The sequence below is a fragment of the Medicago sativa genome, chromosome 6 (assembly GCF_051527215.1).
Source record: "Medicago sativa cultivar Bolivia chromosome 6, Bolivia_mono, whole genome shotgun sequence".
In the NCBI taxonomy this organism is placed as follows: domain Eukaryota; kingdom Viridiplantae; phylum Streptophyta; class Magnoliopsida; order Fabales; family Fabaceae; genus Medicago; species Medicago sativa.
The window spans coordinates 66405616-66422114 of NC_140754.1; the positions used below are offsets into that span (position 1 = coordinate 66405616).

Genomic DNA, 16499 nt, shown 5'->3' on the forward strand with positions numbered 1-16499 from the left:
ATGAACATGTAATTTTCAACAATAACAATTCAAATATCGTCAAATTCATGTATATAATCTTATCATCAAAATTAAACACGAATTTCTACAACAAAATTCAAATTAACCACTTAAGCAAAGAATTAGGGAAGAACTACAACTATTAATGTAACATCCCGCTCGTCTGCTAATGGGAATTTACCTGTTAAATATATCAGAGGACTCAAATTCATGGAAATGTTAGTTAAGGGAAAATATTTTATGACATGTCGGATTTATACGGATAAAGTATCAGTGCCAGATTAAACACGTTTAAGGCAGGGGCGATTTGGTAATTGCACGGGAAAGGATATTTATTTGGTTTAAGCACCAAAATATCTCATTATCTCTTCTCCTTTCTCTCTTAAGGTTGGCAAGAGCTTCTCTCCCTCCTCCCTTCTCTCTCACGCCCTCAATCCTTTCTTCTCCTCTTCACAAATCTTCCTAAACTTCAATCCCTCATGGTAAATCTCAAACTATGTTCCTTCATGGTCTCTAAGCATGAAGAAGTTTGGTCTTGGTTGATTCCTCTACTCCTCCTCATCAAGAAAAGTTCAAAGAGTTAGGGTTTTGATGAAGAAGCTTTGGGTTGGAATAAAGATGATTAAGCAAGGATTATGGTGTCTTAGGTTGCAAGAAAACAACAAGAGTGAGATGGTGTGTTCAAAGGAAACAAGTTGATCAAAGCTAAGGTTATGGCTTGCTTGGGCTTGAGGCTTGGAGTTATTGCTAGAGCTTTGATAGGTGAGTTCCATAGATAGATTACCTACCTTTGGGTTTGATAATCATGTGAACAAAATCATGTTTTATGCTAGTTTTATTTTTATGAAAACTTAAGTAACCCCAATGGAATTCTTGTTGTTTACATGATAAAATTGCCATGAGATATGTTTAAATGAAGCTATATATGTTGCTGGATGTATTGGTGCATTACAGGGTCCAATTGGTCGAGTTTTGGGTCGAAAATGGCGAAAACCCGTAGCCGAAAGCACCGAAAACGCAAAAGTTCGCAGCGCTGCGCCTGTACAAGGGCGCTAGGCGCCCACACACAGGGAGCCAGCGCTAGGCGCCCCACTCCTGGCGCCAGGCGCCCCAGACAGGACAACCTCCGCGTTGTTCTGCGTTCGGGTGCTTGGGGGCAGTCGTGTGGGGGTCCGTAGCGATCGTTTCGGAGTGTTCTTTCACTGTTTTTACTTATCTTTCTACTGGAACAAGTTTGGCTTTATCAAATCATGAATTTATAAACGGCTCGAAACTTGGGTTTATTGCATTTTCGGTCCTTAAAAAGTATTGAAAATTGCACACATCGTCAATTGATCCTTGCATCATTAATCATGGCAATCTTAGCATGTAACACGAGGATGGCTCAAGAGAGTTTAAGTATGATGGGGTAGTATTGAACTAAGAATGGGAATGTATTAGAGCCTCGGCATAGTAGTCGAGAACTAGCATGTTTAACAAGAACTTCTAGGATGTTAAGACGCGAAGAATGTCATCTTCGCATACGACTAAGAATGATATGACAAGTATGTGAGCCGTGGATTGACTAGTTGATCTATCCACCATGATTAGGTATGTTTATGAACAAGTATAGGTTACCGATAATCGGATCGATCAAGGTTCCGAGGTAAACATGTATGTATGATTATGTTTAACTTATATGCACGACAAGACTATGACTAATAAGTGTAGGTGACATGTCTCTTGATATCCACATCAGGGGGATACAAGGGGTTCTCATTATGAGAACGATTCAAGCCGTAAGGGACCCGCATGTCACTGAGTAACAAGACGTAGGTGCTCGTGTCTCTTGTTATCCACACCAGGGGGATACGGGAGGTTCTCGACCTAAGGGGAATGGTTCAAGCCGCAAGGGACCCGCACGACACCGAGGGAGTCCGATGTACGTACATCGGTCATGTATGGGATTGATTTCGGGGTTACTCCACCCGGGACTATCCGTAAAATGAATCAAGATAATAACTGTTTGTTCAACGCTAACCCATAAATGAACTTAGACACGATTATGTTTATTATGATTATGATTATGTTATGTTTATGCTCATGATCGAGCCCATGTATGATATGTTTAAGAACAAGAATAAGAGCATAAAATGCTATTAGACGAGAGCAGGATATGTATAGAACAAGCTATGTACATGATACCGATGACGATCCTAGGTTCCCCTAATCGTCCAGTTTAGCATCGTGTCATGAGTATGATATGTTTAGGCCTCAATACATAGAGTGTATTCTTGGCTACGCGGTTCTAGGTTCCCCTCGACCGCCATGACACGGATAGGTGAGAAGCCTATAACACGTGAGATAAGACTATGACGGCCCTAGTATGCACTACCGTCTAAGTATGCAAGTCCCCACACACGTATAATCAACCGTCAGGTTGTAATGTAGACACGTGGTGACCGTAGGTTTCCCCTTGAGGTTGCCTATAGCCTAGGATTTAGGGGAACTCACTGAGACATTATGTCTCATCCCAATCCTTATTTGTTTCAGATAAGCAGGATGATTATGCATGTTCGGAGCCGAATGGATATTACTTCAAGGGTTCGTTCGTGAAGCTGCAGGATGTTATGGACTTCAAGGATGTATTTTTATGTATGGATGAGTTGTATTGTATTATTATTTATACGAACGGAACTTGATGTAAATATTATTCATTCGAAGATTTTAATTGTTGTATATTTTAATGTATCCAGTACTAATATTAACGCACGTGCCAGACTTTCTAGATACGTCTGGTATGGGTGTTACAATTGGTATCAGAGCAGGTCGATTCAGACCGTGCCTTGGGTCATTAAATTACAACTAAGGTAGTGGGACCATTGGGTTCCGGGTAAATGTTCTAGTTGTTGATGTTAGTTGAGCCTGATCAACTCAATTTAACATTCAGTGATTAGAATGGATGCCTGAGAGCTGAATAGGACCCAGGAGGAATGAAGTATATGATGAAGTAGTTTGATCGTGCCAAAAGGTGGCCGGTGAACTAATCAAGTAGAAGTGTGAATCCTCTGGGAATGTAAAGCATGTTAAGAAGAAACGTTTCGACAATGTCAGGTAAGATGATAACGATACTCCATGTACCCGTAAGTGAAGAAGTTGGATATGTGTATCTAACTATGACCGAAAGTTTTGGTAAGAGTTGTTGTTGGAACGGGTTTAAGATATTCTAGAATGTCCGAACAAGGCTACAAGGAAGTAAGAGGTCGGTGTATGTTGGCGAGTCAGCAGTCTCTCAGGAATAACATTATATGAATGAAGTTAACTGTATGTATGTTTGGAAGTTGCATAAGTAGCAACGTAATGAAGTAAGCCGTTCTTAGCAGATGAAGTTAAGGTTTATGTGGAAATTTTATGTTAGGAAAATATGATGACAAGATATCAGTTTCTAATGTGCCTTGAATGGAACCGAATGATGTTAATGCTTGCCATGCAAATGTTATAGAATTGTTTTAAAATGTTTGGAAGGAATGATATGCATTGGGATACTTGAGGAAATAAAATTTTTATGTAAAATACGATTTTCCTTTTGGAAAGCTGAGTTGAAGAAAATACGCCAATAGCAAACCTGGATCGAATTTTTTTCAGTTTTTCTTCGAAAACTGTTATTTCCACTCTAGGGTCAGTAGTAGCTATTGGGGGTTGTTTTCACAATCTTTTATATAACCAACACTCTCTATAACATCAAGTATCGAATGCACATCACATCCTATGATTTCTGAGGAAGAAAATGCATGGACAAGTATTAACGGAAATCAATCCGGTTTAAGGTAGCTTTGGAGGTTAATGTGTCAAGAGCCAGGATCAATAGTACAAGGTTCCGACATATGACTAGATAAAGTGAATGCGTATGCATGAGGTATGAAGTAAGAAGTTAAAGCGGTGTAAAGTTATAAGAAATCAAAAGGTTCTCGGATTATATGGAATTATGGTGTATTTCTCGAACCTATGTTTTGCTTAATAGACTTGCTAAGGCTCGATATTATGTTGAGTTATAAAGTTTAAAAGAATTTAGAAAAGAATTACGCGTATGGGTGATTGAAGTTGACATTTTGAAAATTCATAAAAGTTTTTCTAGGAACCGGTTTGCTATGATACTCGTAGAGCGAGCTAGACTTATTAGAATCTAGAATTGATGACACGTATGTGTTATCAACTCGTTCTATGATTGTATAGCAACGGCCGGGACCTAAACTCAATATATTTATAAAGTAGAAAATCATCAACGTCAATGACCCGTGCGCTAGTTTACGAAGTTTTCTTTAAAAGAAAAAAAAAAATTAATGAGCAAGCATTGGTATGATTAAGCAAAATATAGTTCGCGAGAATGCGAAGGTACAAAGATTAGATGTTCAAGAAAGTTATGTTCAAGTGCTAGATGGGTTGTTAATGGAAATTGAGTTTACTCGAAAATAAGTTCAGATATGATATGTATGGGAAGTGCAACCAGCAAGAAAGCAAGGTTACGCCCGAGTCAAGTATTATGAGAATAAGATAAACCATCACGAGTTTTGAATTCACAAGACAAGTGTAAGGTTGTGATGTTGGTTACAACATGGAAGATCTTGAGAACAGTTCAAGAAGTTAGTATTCAAGTGGTAATTAGGAATATGAAGTCTCAGTCGCTCTAACGGATTAGAGTAATGGTTTAAACCAACCGGTGGGAATCAGAGTAGCGCCATGGAAGCTAATCGTTAATTATGAAACATGGAAAATTTTTTGGTATGTATGAATCTTCGTGGAGAATGTTCGGTTGGTAATTCAAGTTTAACAAGAAGCATCATAAGCCAAGCGAGGAGTTCTCGATGTGATAAGTAAGTATGGATGTTTATATAGTCAGTGTTGGCTAAGGTAAAAGTTGAAAGTATGTATCTCTACCTAGGTAAGATGAGAAAGACGAGTGTTGCCATATATTGATTGGCCAGGATGCATAAATGATGATATGGGAAATATGTAAGGTTCAGAAGGTACCTTTCGTGACTCAAGTAAAGAATTAAAGCATGTTATCAAGAAAGGAAATGCAACCCTTGAGCTTTATGCTCTTGTATGCAATACTTGTTGAATGAAACGATACTTGTTAAGACATGTCGAGTCAAGATTTTGTAACTTTTAAAAGTTAAGGTTGGTATTAAGGAACTTGGGAACGATGCTTATTTTAAACATGAAACTTTTCATTGTCGAAACTGAGGAGGTATGTCGCAAGCAAGTTTACATAAGACGAGCAGTAAGACCTTTTTCAAAATTTAAAGACTCGTCTTGTGGTTATGAAGTACCATTACTGACTCAGTTTCGAAATGATAATTTTATTTAGCTAAGTGTTTATCCGTTCCAAGAACCCGTATACCATAGTTAAGAAAAAATTTCTTAAAACAAGAAAGATTTTAGAACACGTATTGTTATCATTTAACAAGGGGCGGCACTTGACAGTATGCATATGTTATGGAAACGATAATGTTCGTATGAAGTCAATATCCTACGGGATACACGAAAATGTGTTAAGAATGTATGATGTAAGTGCAAGTAAAATTGCTAGAAAGTTTCAAGAATATGTTGACCACAACGTTGTTTATTAGATTGTCAGATGAAGTAACAATTTGATTTCACTCCTTTATGTCAAGCTATATGAGATACCCACTAGTTCGGATGTGATGAGATGCAATAAGTTTTCAATGAGAACGGAAGATTTCTTAAGACTCGGAAGGAGATTCGTGGAATCGTTTAGATGAGTAATGGAAATAAGAGACATATGCCTCAAGGTACAGTACGTAAACTGATGTATGAATTATATGTTTATCCGATAAGATTATGTATGCATGAAAGAATGATTTAATGTTGCAAGTAAGCACCGCAGGGCAAACCTGGTTTCCGGTAGGATTCCAGTTAAAAGACAAATCTTGAGTGTTCATGTTTATGATAAGATCCATTTATGAATGTTTTATGTTAAGTGGGTAAGACACAACCCGAAACAATGAATCTATGTTTAACATGGAATGTCCCAAATCATGATGTAATGTGATAACTCCGATTTTGAATGATTTTAAGATCAAGAAGGTGATGTTCAGTTACATGTGGGTTAAGAAACAAGATGAGGACATGATAAGACGAGCCTTTTGAATATGTATGAATAGAAAACGTATGGCTCAGACCAAAGATAGTCAGTTTTGTCAAGATGATTGGTAGTCGATCTCTAAATTTCGAGGACGAAATTTCTTTAAGGGAGGTAGAGTGTAACATCCCGCTCGTCTGCTAATGGGAATTTACCTGTTAAATATATCAGAGGACTCAAATTCATGGAAATGTTAGTTAAGGGAAAATATTTTATGACATGTCGGATTTATACGGATAAAGTATCAGTGCCAGATTAAACACGTTTAAGGCAGGGGCGATTTGGTAATTGCACGGGAAAGGATATTTATTTGGTTTAAGCACCAAAATATCTCATTATCTCTTCTCCTTTCTCTCTTAAGGTTGGCAAGAGCTTCTCTCCCTCCTCCCTTCTCTCTCACGCCCTCAATCCTTTCTTCTCCTCTTCACAAATCTTCCTAAACTTCAATCCCTCATGGTAAATCTCAAACTATGTTCCTTCATGGTCTCTAAGCATGAAGAAGTTTGGTCTTGGTTGATTCCTCTACTCCTCCTCATCAAGAAAAGTTCAAAGAGTTAGGGTTTTGATGAAGAAGCTTTGGGTTGGAATAAAGATGATTAAGCAAGGATTATGGTGTCTTAGGTTGCAAGAAAACAACAAGAGTGAGATGGTGTGTTCAAAGGAAACAAGTTGATCAAAGCTAAGGTTATGGCTTGCTTGGGCTTGAGGCTTGGAGTTATTGCTAGAGCTTTGATAGGTGAGTTCCATAGATAGATTACCTACCTTTGGGTTTGATAATCATGTGAACAAAATCATGTTTTATGCTAGTTTTATTTTTATGAAAACTTAAGTAACCCCAATGGAATTCTTGTTGTTTACATGATAAAATTGCCATGAGATATGTTTAAATGAAGCTATATATGTTGCTGGATGTATTGGTGCATTACAGGGTCCAATTGGTCGAGTTTTGGGTCGAAAATGGCGAAAACCCGTAGCCGAAAGCACCGAAAACGCAAAAGTTCGCAGCGCTGCGCCTGTACAAGGGCGCTAGGCGCCCACACACAGGGAGCCAGCGCTAGGCGCCCCACTCCTGGCGCCAGGCGCCCCAGACAGGACAACCTCCGCGTTGTTCTGCGTTCGGGTGCTTGGGGGCAGTCGTGTGGGGGTCCGTAGCGATCGTTTCGGAGTGTTCTTTCACTGTTTTTACTTATCTTTCTACTGGAACAAGTTTGGCTTTATCAAATCATGAATTTATAAACGGCTCGAAACTTGGGTTTATTGCATTTTCGGTCCTTAAAAAGTATTGAAAATTGCACACATCGTCAATTGATCCTTGCATCATTAATCATGGCAATCTTAGCATGTAACACGAGGATGGCTCAAGAGAGTTTAAGTATGATGGGGTAGTATTGAACTAAGAATGGGAATGTATTAGAGCCTCGGCATAGTAGTCGAGAACTAGCATGTTTAACAAGAACTTCTAGGATGTTAAGACGCGAAGAATGTCATCTTCGCATACGACTAAGAATGATATGACAAGTATGTGAGCCGTGGATTGACTAGTTGATCTATCCACCATGATTAGGTATGTTTATGAACAAGTATAGGTTACCGATAATCGGATCGATCAAGGTTCCGAGGTAAACATGTATGTATGATTATGTTTAACTTATATGCACGACAAGACTATGACTAATAAGTGTAGGTGACATGTCTCTTGATATCCACATCAGGGGGATACAAGGGGTTCTCATTATGAGAACGATTCAAGCCGTAAGGGACCCGCATGTCACTGAGTAACAAGACGTAGGTGCTCGTGTCTCTTGTTATCCACACCAGGGGGATACGGGAGGTTCTCGACCTAAGGGGAATGGTTCAAGCCGCAAGGGACCCGCACGACACCGAGGGAGTCCGATGTACGTACATCGGTCATGTATGGGATTGATTTCGGGGTTACTCCACCCGGGACTATCCGTAAAATGAATCAAGATAATAACTGTTTGTTCAACGCTAACCCATAAATGAACTTAGACACGATTATGTTTATTATGATTATGATTATGTTATGTTTATGCTCATGATCGAGCCCATGTATGATATGTTTAAGAACAAGAATAAGAGCATAAAATGCTATTAGACGAGAGCAGGATATGTATAGAACAAGCTATGTACATGATACCGATGACGATCCTAGGTTCCCCTAATCGTCCAGTTTAGCATCGTGTCATGAGTATGATATGTTTAGGCCTCAATACATAGAGTGTATTCTTGGCTACGCGGTTCTAGGTTCCCCTCGACCGCCATGACACGGATAGGTGAGAAGCCTATAACACGTGAGATAAGACTATGACGGCCCTAGTATGCACTACCGTCTAAGTATGCAAGTCCCCACACACGTATAATCAACCGTCAGGTTGTAATGTAGACACGTGGTGACCGTAGGTTTCCCCTTGAGGTTGCCTATAGCCTAGGATTTAGGGGAACTCACTGAGACATTATGTCTCATCCCAATCCTTATTTGTTTCAGATAAGCAGGATGATTATGCATGTTCGGAGCCGAATGGATATTACTTCAAGGGTTCGTTCGTGAAGCTGCAGGATGTTATGGACTTCAAGGATGTATTTTTATGTATGGATGAGTTGTATTGTATTATTATTTATACGAACGGAACTTGATGTAAATATTATTCATTCGAAGATTTTAATTGTTGTATATTTTAATGTATCCAGTACTAATATTAACGCACGTGCCAGACTTTCTAGATACGTCTGGTATGGGTGTTACAATTAATTATGATTAAAGACTAACCCCCTTACCTTAATTCTTCACAAAATCAACTAGGGCTTCACTTTAGCTCCCAAAGCTTGAATCTTTAGCCTCCTTTAGCCCTCTCTAGATCGTCCTCTTCAAACTCTTATCTTCTCTGTAGCTATATCTCTTCTCAATTGTGAAAATGTTGGTAAAACCCTATTTTTTCTACCAACTAGAGTTTATATAGGTTTCATCTAATTGGGCTCAACTCACAATGCCTTAATGGGCCTAACCCATCTCTATTCTAACCCAAAATGTTACTACTCACTTAACGGTAAAATGTAATACTAACGGTCACCTACGGGTTATAAAATAATTTACCACACTCTCTAGTAACTTAGTAAAATAACAACTCTCAGTAAGCACTAAAAATAATCCTCAGCAAAATTACAAAATTACCCCTACTCTCAAAATGACCAAAATACCCCTGAGTCCAAAATGACTAAAATACCCTTCTAACACCAAATTCTACAATTCCCAACCAAAAATACACACAGAGGCAATTAATCACATAAGAGCACATAATAAACAATTAAAAATAAATCTAGCGAAAAATCGGGCTATTACATATGGCCTCTTGGTTTGCATTCAAGGTTCCACTGAGCCTTAAAAAAGTTGAAATATGAAAATTCGGATCCTCAGTGGGTGATCCGAAAAATTGATTTTGCTGCACTAAGTAAATAAGTGCAGGTTGTATTTTAAAATTGTCCTTAACTGTTGGGTACACAATAGCATCGTATGACTCATCTGAAGATGGGATTGCATACTCTTTAAGAGTGCGTTCCTCAGCCATATCGTTATTATCTCATGCTTCCCAAGAAGTTAAAGGCAAAAGAAGAAATAGAAAAAGAAGGAAAGAAAAAGATAAAATAAAATAAAGAAAAAGATTTTTTTTTCCAGTCTAATCTTTAAAAAAAATTAATCAAATTGCAATAACTCCCCGGCAACGGCGCCAAAAACTTGATGGGACAAACCGCAAGTGCAGGGTTTACCGAAGTAGTAATAAAAGATATCGTTCCGACAGGGAGTTATGAATTCAATTAACTTTCAATAAGGATTAGAGAAGGGTTTTAAGTTATAAAGTTTGGATTTTTAATTAAAAGAAAATAACAATAATAAAATAAAAGAGTCTTGGGATTATTGGTTCATCCTAATGACAAGTCCTTCACAAACCAAAACCATAACTTATAACTTTATGTTTACACCTAATTTCTAAAGACCGGTTTCCCTTTAGCCCCTCACCTTTCCGACCAAGTCCAGTGAGAGTTTACCTCTAGTAATCAAACCTATTTCGCTAATTTGATTACTAGAAGAAGCTTATAAGGATTGAAACTACCAATGTCTCAAGAATTGCAAAGACTATTTCACTGCCCTTGCAATTCCTGTCTAAATTCACTTGTTCCAATATCAAAGCTCCGCTTTCGCATTATGAATTGATATTTGAGATGATGGAATAACAATTATCAAACCCTTCACTTTCGTTTCCACAGTTTGATAATGGTTAATTCATGTTAAAACGGTGAATTTAGATTAGAAATTAAGATTACATGAAATTAAGGTTAAAACTTGGTTCGATTAAGATTATGTCATTAGACTTATCCAACAATCCCAAGACAAGAGAAGTCTACTCACTCATGCTCATCGTAGACATAGAGAAGAAGAGAGAAAGAAGAACATAAAAATAACAATAAAGTAAAAGTGAACTTTTATTCCAAGAACAAAAGATGAATGTTAATGATAGATGGCTACTCTATTTATAGTCTTATTGTCGACTTAAAACCTAAGCAACTATACAGTAGAATGTCCACAAGAAACCACGAGCTTTTTGGTCAAAACATGTAGCTTATTCTTGAAGCCAAAGCAGCAAAAGTGGCTTTGGAGGGTGGCACGGCCGTGCCAACTATTGGCACTGCCCGTGCCAAGCTTTTGACTTTAGGGGATTATATTTTTGTCTTCAATCTTCGTATTTTTCACCCGAATCAGCTCCTAATCCTCTTTCTTTTGCTCCAAGATTCAATCTATCAAATATTCGTTCCTGAAATATAATAATATGTAATTGAAGTAAAATAGATCAAAAAGGAAATAATATTAAAATAAAATAAACTTAAATCTAATTAAAACGACACCAAATATTATATTAAAACTAGCTAATTATTGACTCATCACTTCTTCATTATCCCGAGGTCCTTAGGGCTTTACCACGAAGCGGTCTGTTCTACCTCTTTGATCCTAAACCCTGTGCTAAAAAGATCGCTTTCATGCAACGACTTTCAGACACCGGGCATTCAACATTATGTATCGCTTCAGCTTCTCAACTTTTTCAATAGCTAGATCCAGATGTGGGGAAAGATAGACGGGTTTTGGATGCAGCAGCCCGTCACGGATAGAATGGGGCCAAGTAATTTTTGATGATACTTGTTGTATTGGCCGAAGGTGGGTTTTCCGTGGGTACAGTCTTCTCAGTGTTTATCGATCTCTTTATCGACAAACAGCTGGCTCGTTGTAGGAGGTCCCTTATGAACTTTGGGGTTCATCCTAATTTTGCTTTCCTCCCTCGAGGGTTAGTGTATCGTCGCGCCTGTGAATCTGGTGGAACTTGTGAAGGTAGCAAAACAAAGTTGAGGCTTGTTTGGCCACTTCCTGGGCCCGATGAGGAATACATGATGGCCGACATTTGTCTATTTTATGGCCTTGAAGTTGAAATCACTTGGTTCCTTGTTCACTTTCGCTTCATGGAGGATTCAAGGTTTCGTTAGAGTCCCGACAACGCTTTTTGGGTGTACTTTGCCATTTTGTATTTTGGACCATTGAATGGCTTTTAAAGCAAGAGGAATCAAACTGCCACTCGTTTTGTTTGGTGTTGTTATGTATCGTGTTGTGACATAACAATGTCCAAATTTGTAATGATTAAGCAATGTTTTGCATTGTCTTATTAATTCAAAGCCAAATGTTTTCCCTTGTCGAAATTTAATGTTTGTGTTATTTGTGTTTTTATACAATAGGCTTATACTTTTAGTACGTGCCTTTATTTCGACATATTATCAAAGAATTTTATTTCCTTTGACATATTGTAAATGGTAAGACTTTCAATTTTTAGGATAATAATTTATTTAAAGCAAAGATATATATTCAAATAAACCAAAGATTGTAATAAAAACTCAACAAACATAACTCATTTCCTTCAAGTTTTGCTATTGACAAGCCTGCCAAAAGAATATTAAACAATAGTTATGCCAATTATGGTTTCATCCATCTCTTTTGGTTTCTTACCCAAAAGTTTGAATATCGAAGGCAACAAATGCCAATTTTTACCATTTGATTCTAGGTAGGAATAATACTAATTCCCCATCATAGATACAATGGAATTCATAGTCAATTGACCAACATTTACTTAAGTTTCAAACTAAGCATTTCGATAGTATCCTCGCTAATGGTTTCTTAACCATCTTTTGCTAAGTACCAGCCACTAAGGCCTGCTTGATTTCACTCCGGCTAAAACAACTGTGATTCTGTTATAAGCATCTTGCTTAGACGTGATGACCATCTTCATCATTCCCTCAGATTAGGGAATTCATATCTTCCACATTAGGTTCTGTGTCGAGAAACTCCATTTCGCACATGAAACCATGAGTCGGATGGAGTCTTACAGAACTTGCATCTGCTTGATTAACACCATTAGATTTTGCAGTTGAACATGGAGCAATATTTGCTAGACTTTTGTCAAAAGTCTTTCTTGTAATCTGGTTCTCTTCAGCAAGAAAATAACTTTGGTCAGCCTCAATATTTTCCACTGTACCATCATCTCTCCAAATTGCGATTCTTTGATGGATGGATGAGGGAACCGCACCTATCCCATGGATCCATTCTCTTCCTAACAATAAATTGAAGTTAGACTTCGATGGAACTACCATGAACAAAGTTGGTCTAACCACAGTTCCCACCGTTAGGCTCACTTGGAGAGCACCATGGCAATGACAAGCCTTTCCTTCATAATTCGACAGAATTACATTATGAGGCATCAAATCTTTGCCAGTCTTGTCAATCCTTTTGAGTAAGGATTCAGAAATCAAATTAACAGCAGCACCACCGTCGACTAACACTTTATTTATACAAATCTCATCCAATTTGGCTTGGATGAACAAAGGTTTAAGATGATTCTTCATCGAATCCTCAGGTTGTTCGAATATGGCTTTCCGATTACTTTCAGAGCCATCATTTGTTACGATGTAACACATGGGTTTGTATTCCTCCATGTCCTTGGGATCGAACTCTTCCTCTGAATCATCGACTTCAGACACCATATCATATTCAGCTGGTAAAATGGAGACCACGTTACATATGACATCGAGGTCTGGTTCTGAATCCATAAATTCTGAACCCAATTTATCATCTTCATTAGGATCCTCTTTGACTAGAGGAAGAGACAACCTTTCTTTCACTGGTCTTCTTCCTGATTCTACCATTCTGTGATTACCCTCTGGGTCAGCAGACTTGTCTTCAAGGCTTGCAGCAAAGCCTTTTTTAGACCTCTGGTACCTTCTCCATTGAGTCCTTGTCATGGAATTCTTTCCCTTGTAGTTGTTGATGTAAGCATATTTCTTCGACTCAAAAGCAGTGCCATTTTTGTTGTTATCAACATTACTGGTGCTTTTTTTCACAACATTGTTCTTCCCATGTTAAAGATTCTTGTGGGTAGATTGAACCCTTTCTGGTTGGGTGCATAAGGAACGAAAACTTTTCCTTGACCACCTTTGTTGACATAATTAGTGGTCGAAGAATTATTGATAAAAGGGATATAACTCTTTGTAAAGGAAAACTTGGGTCTATGATCACCAGACCATTTGCTCCTTTTCTTAGGTTTTGGGATAGAACTTTCAAGGCCTCTAGTTGCCTCTTTGTCAAATACAGCACTACATCCGGGGCAGAGCATTGCCTCAGAATTCTTCAGCTTACATTGATTAAGGAAGTCGATCAATTCTTCTTCACCTGTAGGATAAGCCGTCTTTAACTTCTCGTCGAATTGAGGCTTTGGAGAAGTTTCTTAGACGTGTTCTGCATCTTTAGTGATGTCCACCATCCGACATTCTGCAACATCAGCTTCTGTTCCCACTTCTTCTTCGACAGATGGGTCTTCGACAGCATCAATGATTGCTTCGACCATATTGCAACCTGCGATGTCAGTGTACATCATACTCGCATCTTTCAAAGGATCATAGTCTACTTGTATTTGAGGCTTTGACTTGTTTCCAAACTTCAATCTGCCTTCATTGAGACCCTTCTGAACCAAATCCCTGAAAAGGGAACATCGTGATGTGTTATGTCCCAAAAAATTATGGTATTTACGAAAACCTCTTTTCTGACGTTGTTCTAGTGGTGGGATTTTCAAATCCTTAGGTACTACCACTTGACCATCAGCAACTAAGAGATCATAAATCTCGTCGCATTTGGCTACTTTGAAGGTATATGTTTTGGGAATTAATTTTTCATTGCTTGGTTCGACATGATTATTCCCATCAGAGGGCCTTAACGATTTACACGTATAAGGGGGCTCTGGTTTTAGTTTAGCAATGTTAACCTCCTTTGTATAAACATCGCCCAAAGCTATGTCGAATTCTTGATTGCCTTCATTCGATCTAATATAAGCAATCTTTTCTCTTTTGTGATATTTCTAAGTTCTATCTTTTTCAGTCTTTACTCTTTCGACATGTCGAACTCAATCGGCCAACTGGGCCATATCTTTCAAGTGTTGAGTGTCTACTTTCTTCTTGATGGAATAATCTAGGCCTTCAGCGACCATTTCGACTAACTCCTGTTCAGGCACTTGAGTGAAAAATCTTGCCTTTAATAATCTGAATCTATTGAGATAATCATCAACGGATTCAGTGGAATTCCTATTGACACTCGTCAATTCTTTTAGACATATCTTAGATTGGCCCGTGTAGAATTGTTCATGGAATAACCTTTATAATTCAGTCCAACTTTGGATCGAATGCAGTACAAGAGTAGTAAACCATGTGAAGGCATTCTTTGTTAGAGAATTTGGAAAATATTTCAACCTCAAACTCTCATCATTTGCTAGATCTCTTGCCTCTATCAAATACCTTGCGATATGTTCGACAGTGGACTCACTGGTATCTCCTGCAAACTTGGTGAACTTAGGAATTTTATAACCCGTAGGAAGTTCGGATTGTAATACCGATTTCGACAAAGGAGAAACAAAGTTTGGCCTATGTAGGCCAATATTTAAACCATTTTGAGCCATTATATTTTCGACCAAATTGGCTATATTGTTATGTAATCCTATGTTTTGTTGTTGGACATTCCTAACAACATCATCGGCATTATTATTTCTATCCACCAAGATCACTTCAGGTTGACCCTGAATTACTGGTTCGACCAGTTGGGGTTGAAGTACATGTTGTGGCCTTTGAACCATTGGTTCGATCAATCGCAACGGTTGTTGATTTTGGATTTGTGTAACCGATTGGTAAACCGGTTGTGGGGGTTCAAAGAAATCTGCTATCCTCCTCATTTGAGTTGTTAAGGCTTGGTAACTCCGGTTTGTGTCCCTTATCAAAGGATTAAACACGGTACCAATTTGTTGTGTCAACAAATTAACCATTTCGTGGTTACTCTCATCCATTTGTTGTCTTAACAAATTCATCGAATTTATTGTCAACGGTAGTAGAGTATTCCAACCAAAAATGCTAGAACTTGAGAGACTATGTACATTGTGCATTGTGAACGGATTTGCTTGGTCTGCAAATGCGGACACACTATTATGTACATTTGTCATCATCGAAGTTGGCTTACCATACGGTTGTTCCCTAGAATGGTTCTACATATTTGTATTTCGATCATCAAGCCTAGGCCTGACTAAAGAAATTTTTTAAGTACTGGTAGTTGAAGGAACACTAGCAGTGAATGGGGGGTATAACAGTTCCCATTTCTGGTCGTGTCATCGGAACAGACGTAGAAACGTTTGAGGGAGCGGTTACTCCCATTTCCGTCAAAATTGACACAGCCATAGTTGCCCCCACATGGGTCGACACGTTTAAATCTCCCAATGGAGAAGTCGCTTGTAAAGATTGTGCTTGTGAAGATGATTGTGAAGAGGATGAACTGGCACGAGCCATAGATTTACCACTTCTCAAATGCATACACAAACAATTTGTTGTTTTTAGCAATAAAGTTACCCGAAAATAGTAACAAAATCCTAAAAACGGATATCACCAAGGAGATGGATTTTGAAAAAGTTTTTTGAGAAACAGTTTTTTATGAAAAAAGGAATTTGAAAATCAATTGCACAAAAGGGCCCCACTGGGCGTGCCAATTTGTTTGCCTGTGTTTTCGGCAAACTACGGGCTAGTTCTGATTATTACAAGCGAGACCGAACTAGAGATCTCAGGAGCATGTTGTGCAAAGGTTTTGATCGAAAAAACGTTTTGAAAAAAGTGTCACGAGATGCATTTAGGTTACTTAGAGAGCATGGCGAGTTTATAAACAAAAAAGGCACTGTCTCTCGACAGCTTTGAGATTGCAAACAAAAGCAATATAAAATTAAAT

The 16499-nt window shown here is 38.3% G+C and overlaps 1 protein-coding gene and 2 long non-coding RNA genes across 3 annotated transcripts; 2 read left to right on the top strand and 1 right to left on the bottom strand.

Annotated features, from left to right (window-relative positions):
- The first annotated feature begins 424 nt into the window (after window positions 1-424).
- Window positions 425-4046, top strand: LOC146916445 (uncharacterized). The gene is made up of 2 exons (XR_015015060.1): window positions 425-762; window positions 2533-4046. It is a non-coding gene; the product is annotated as an uncharacterized LOC146916445 (long non-coding RNA).
- Window positions 4047-6540: 2494 nt separating this feature from the next.
- On the top strand, window positions 6541-8850 carry LOC146916446 (uncharacterized). The gene is made up of 2 exons (XR_015013827.1): window positions 6541-6878; window positions 8649-8850. It is a non-coding gene; the product is annotated as an uncharacterized LOC146916446 (long non-coding RNA).
- A 5124-nt stretch (window positions 8851-13974) lies between these two features.
- On the bottom strand, window positions 13975-15576 carry LOC146916447 (uncharacterized). The gene is made up of 3 exons (XM_085721639.1): window positions 15035-15576; window positions 14660-14788; window positions 13975-14566 (listed from the first exon to the last, which is right to left on the bottom strand). Exons 1-3 carry the CDS (start codon window positions 15574-15576, stop codon window positions 13975-13977), a joined length of 1263 nt encoding a protein of 420 aa, XP_085577765.1.
- Window positions 15577-16499: the final 923 nt, after the last annotated feature.

What these genes read in the sequence shown, in the direction of transcription:
- LOC146916447 (XM_085721639.1), bottom strand. Translation starts at nt 15,576, where the DNA reads ATGGATGAGAGTAACCACGAAATGGTTAATTTGTTGACACAACAAATT. An exon ending in ACTGTCGAACATATCGCAAG is followed by an intron (nt 14,789 to 15,034) that starts GTATTTGATAGA and finishes TTATCTCAATAG; the next exon opens with ATTCAGATTATTAAAGGCAA. An exon ending in CACTTGAAAGATATGGCCCA is followed by an intron (nt 14,567 to 14,659) that starts GTTGGCCGATTG and finishes TGCTTATATTAG; the next exon opens with ATCGAATGAAGGCAATCAAG.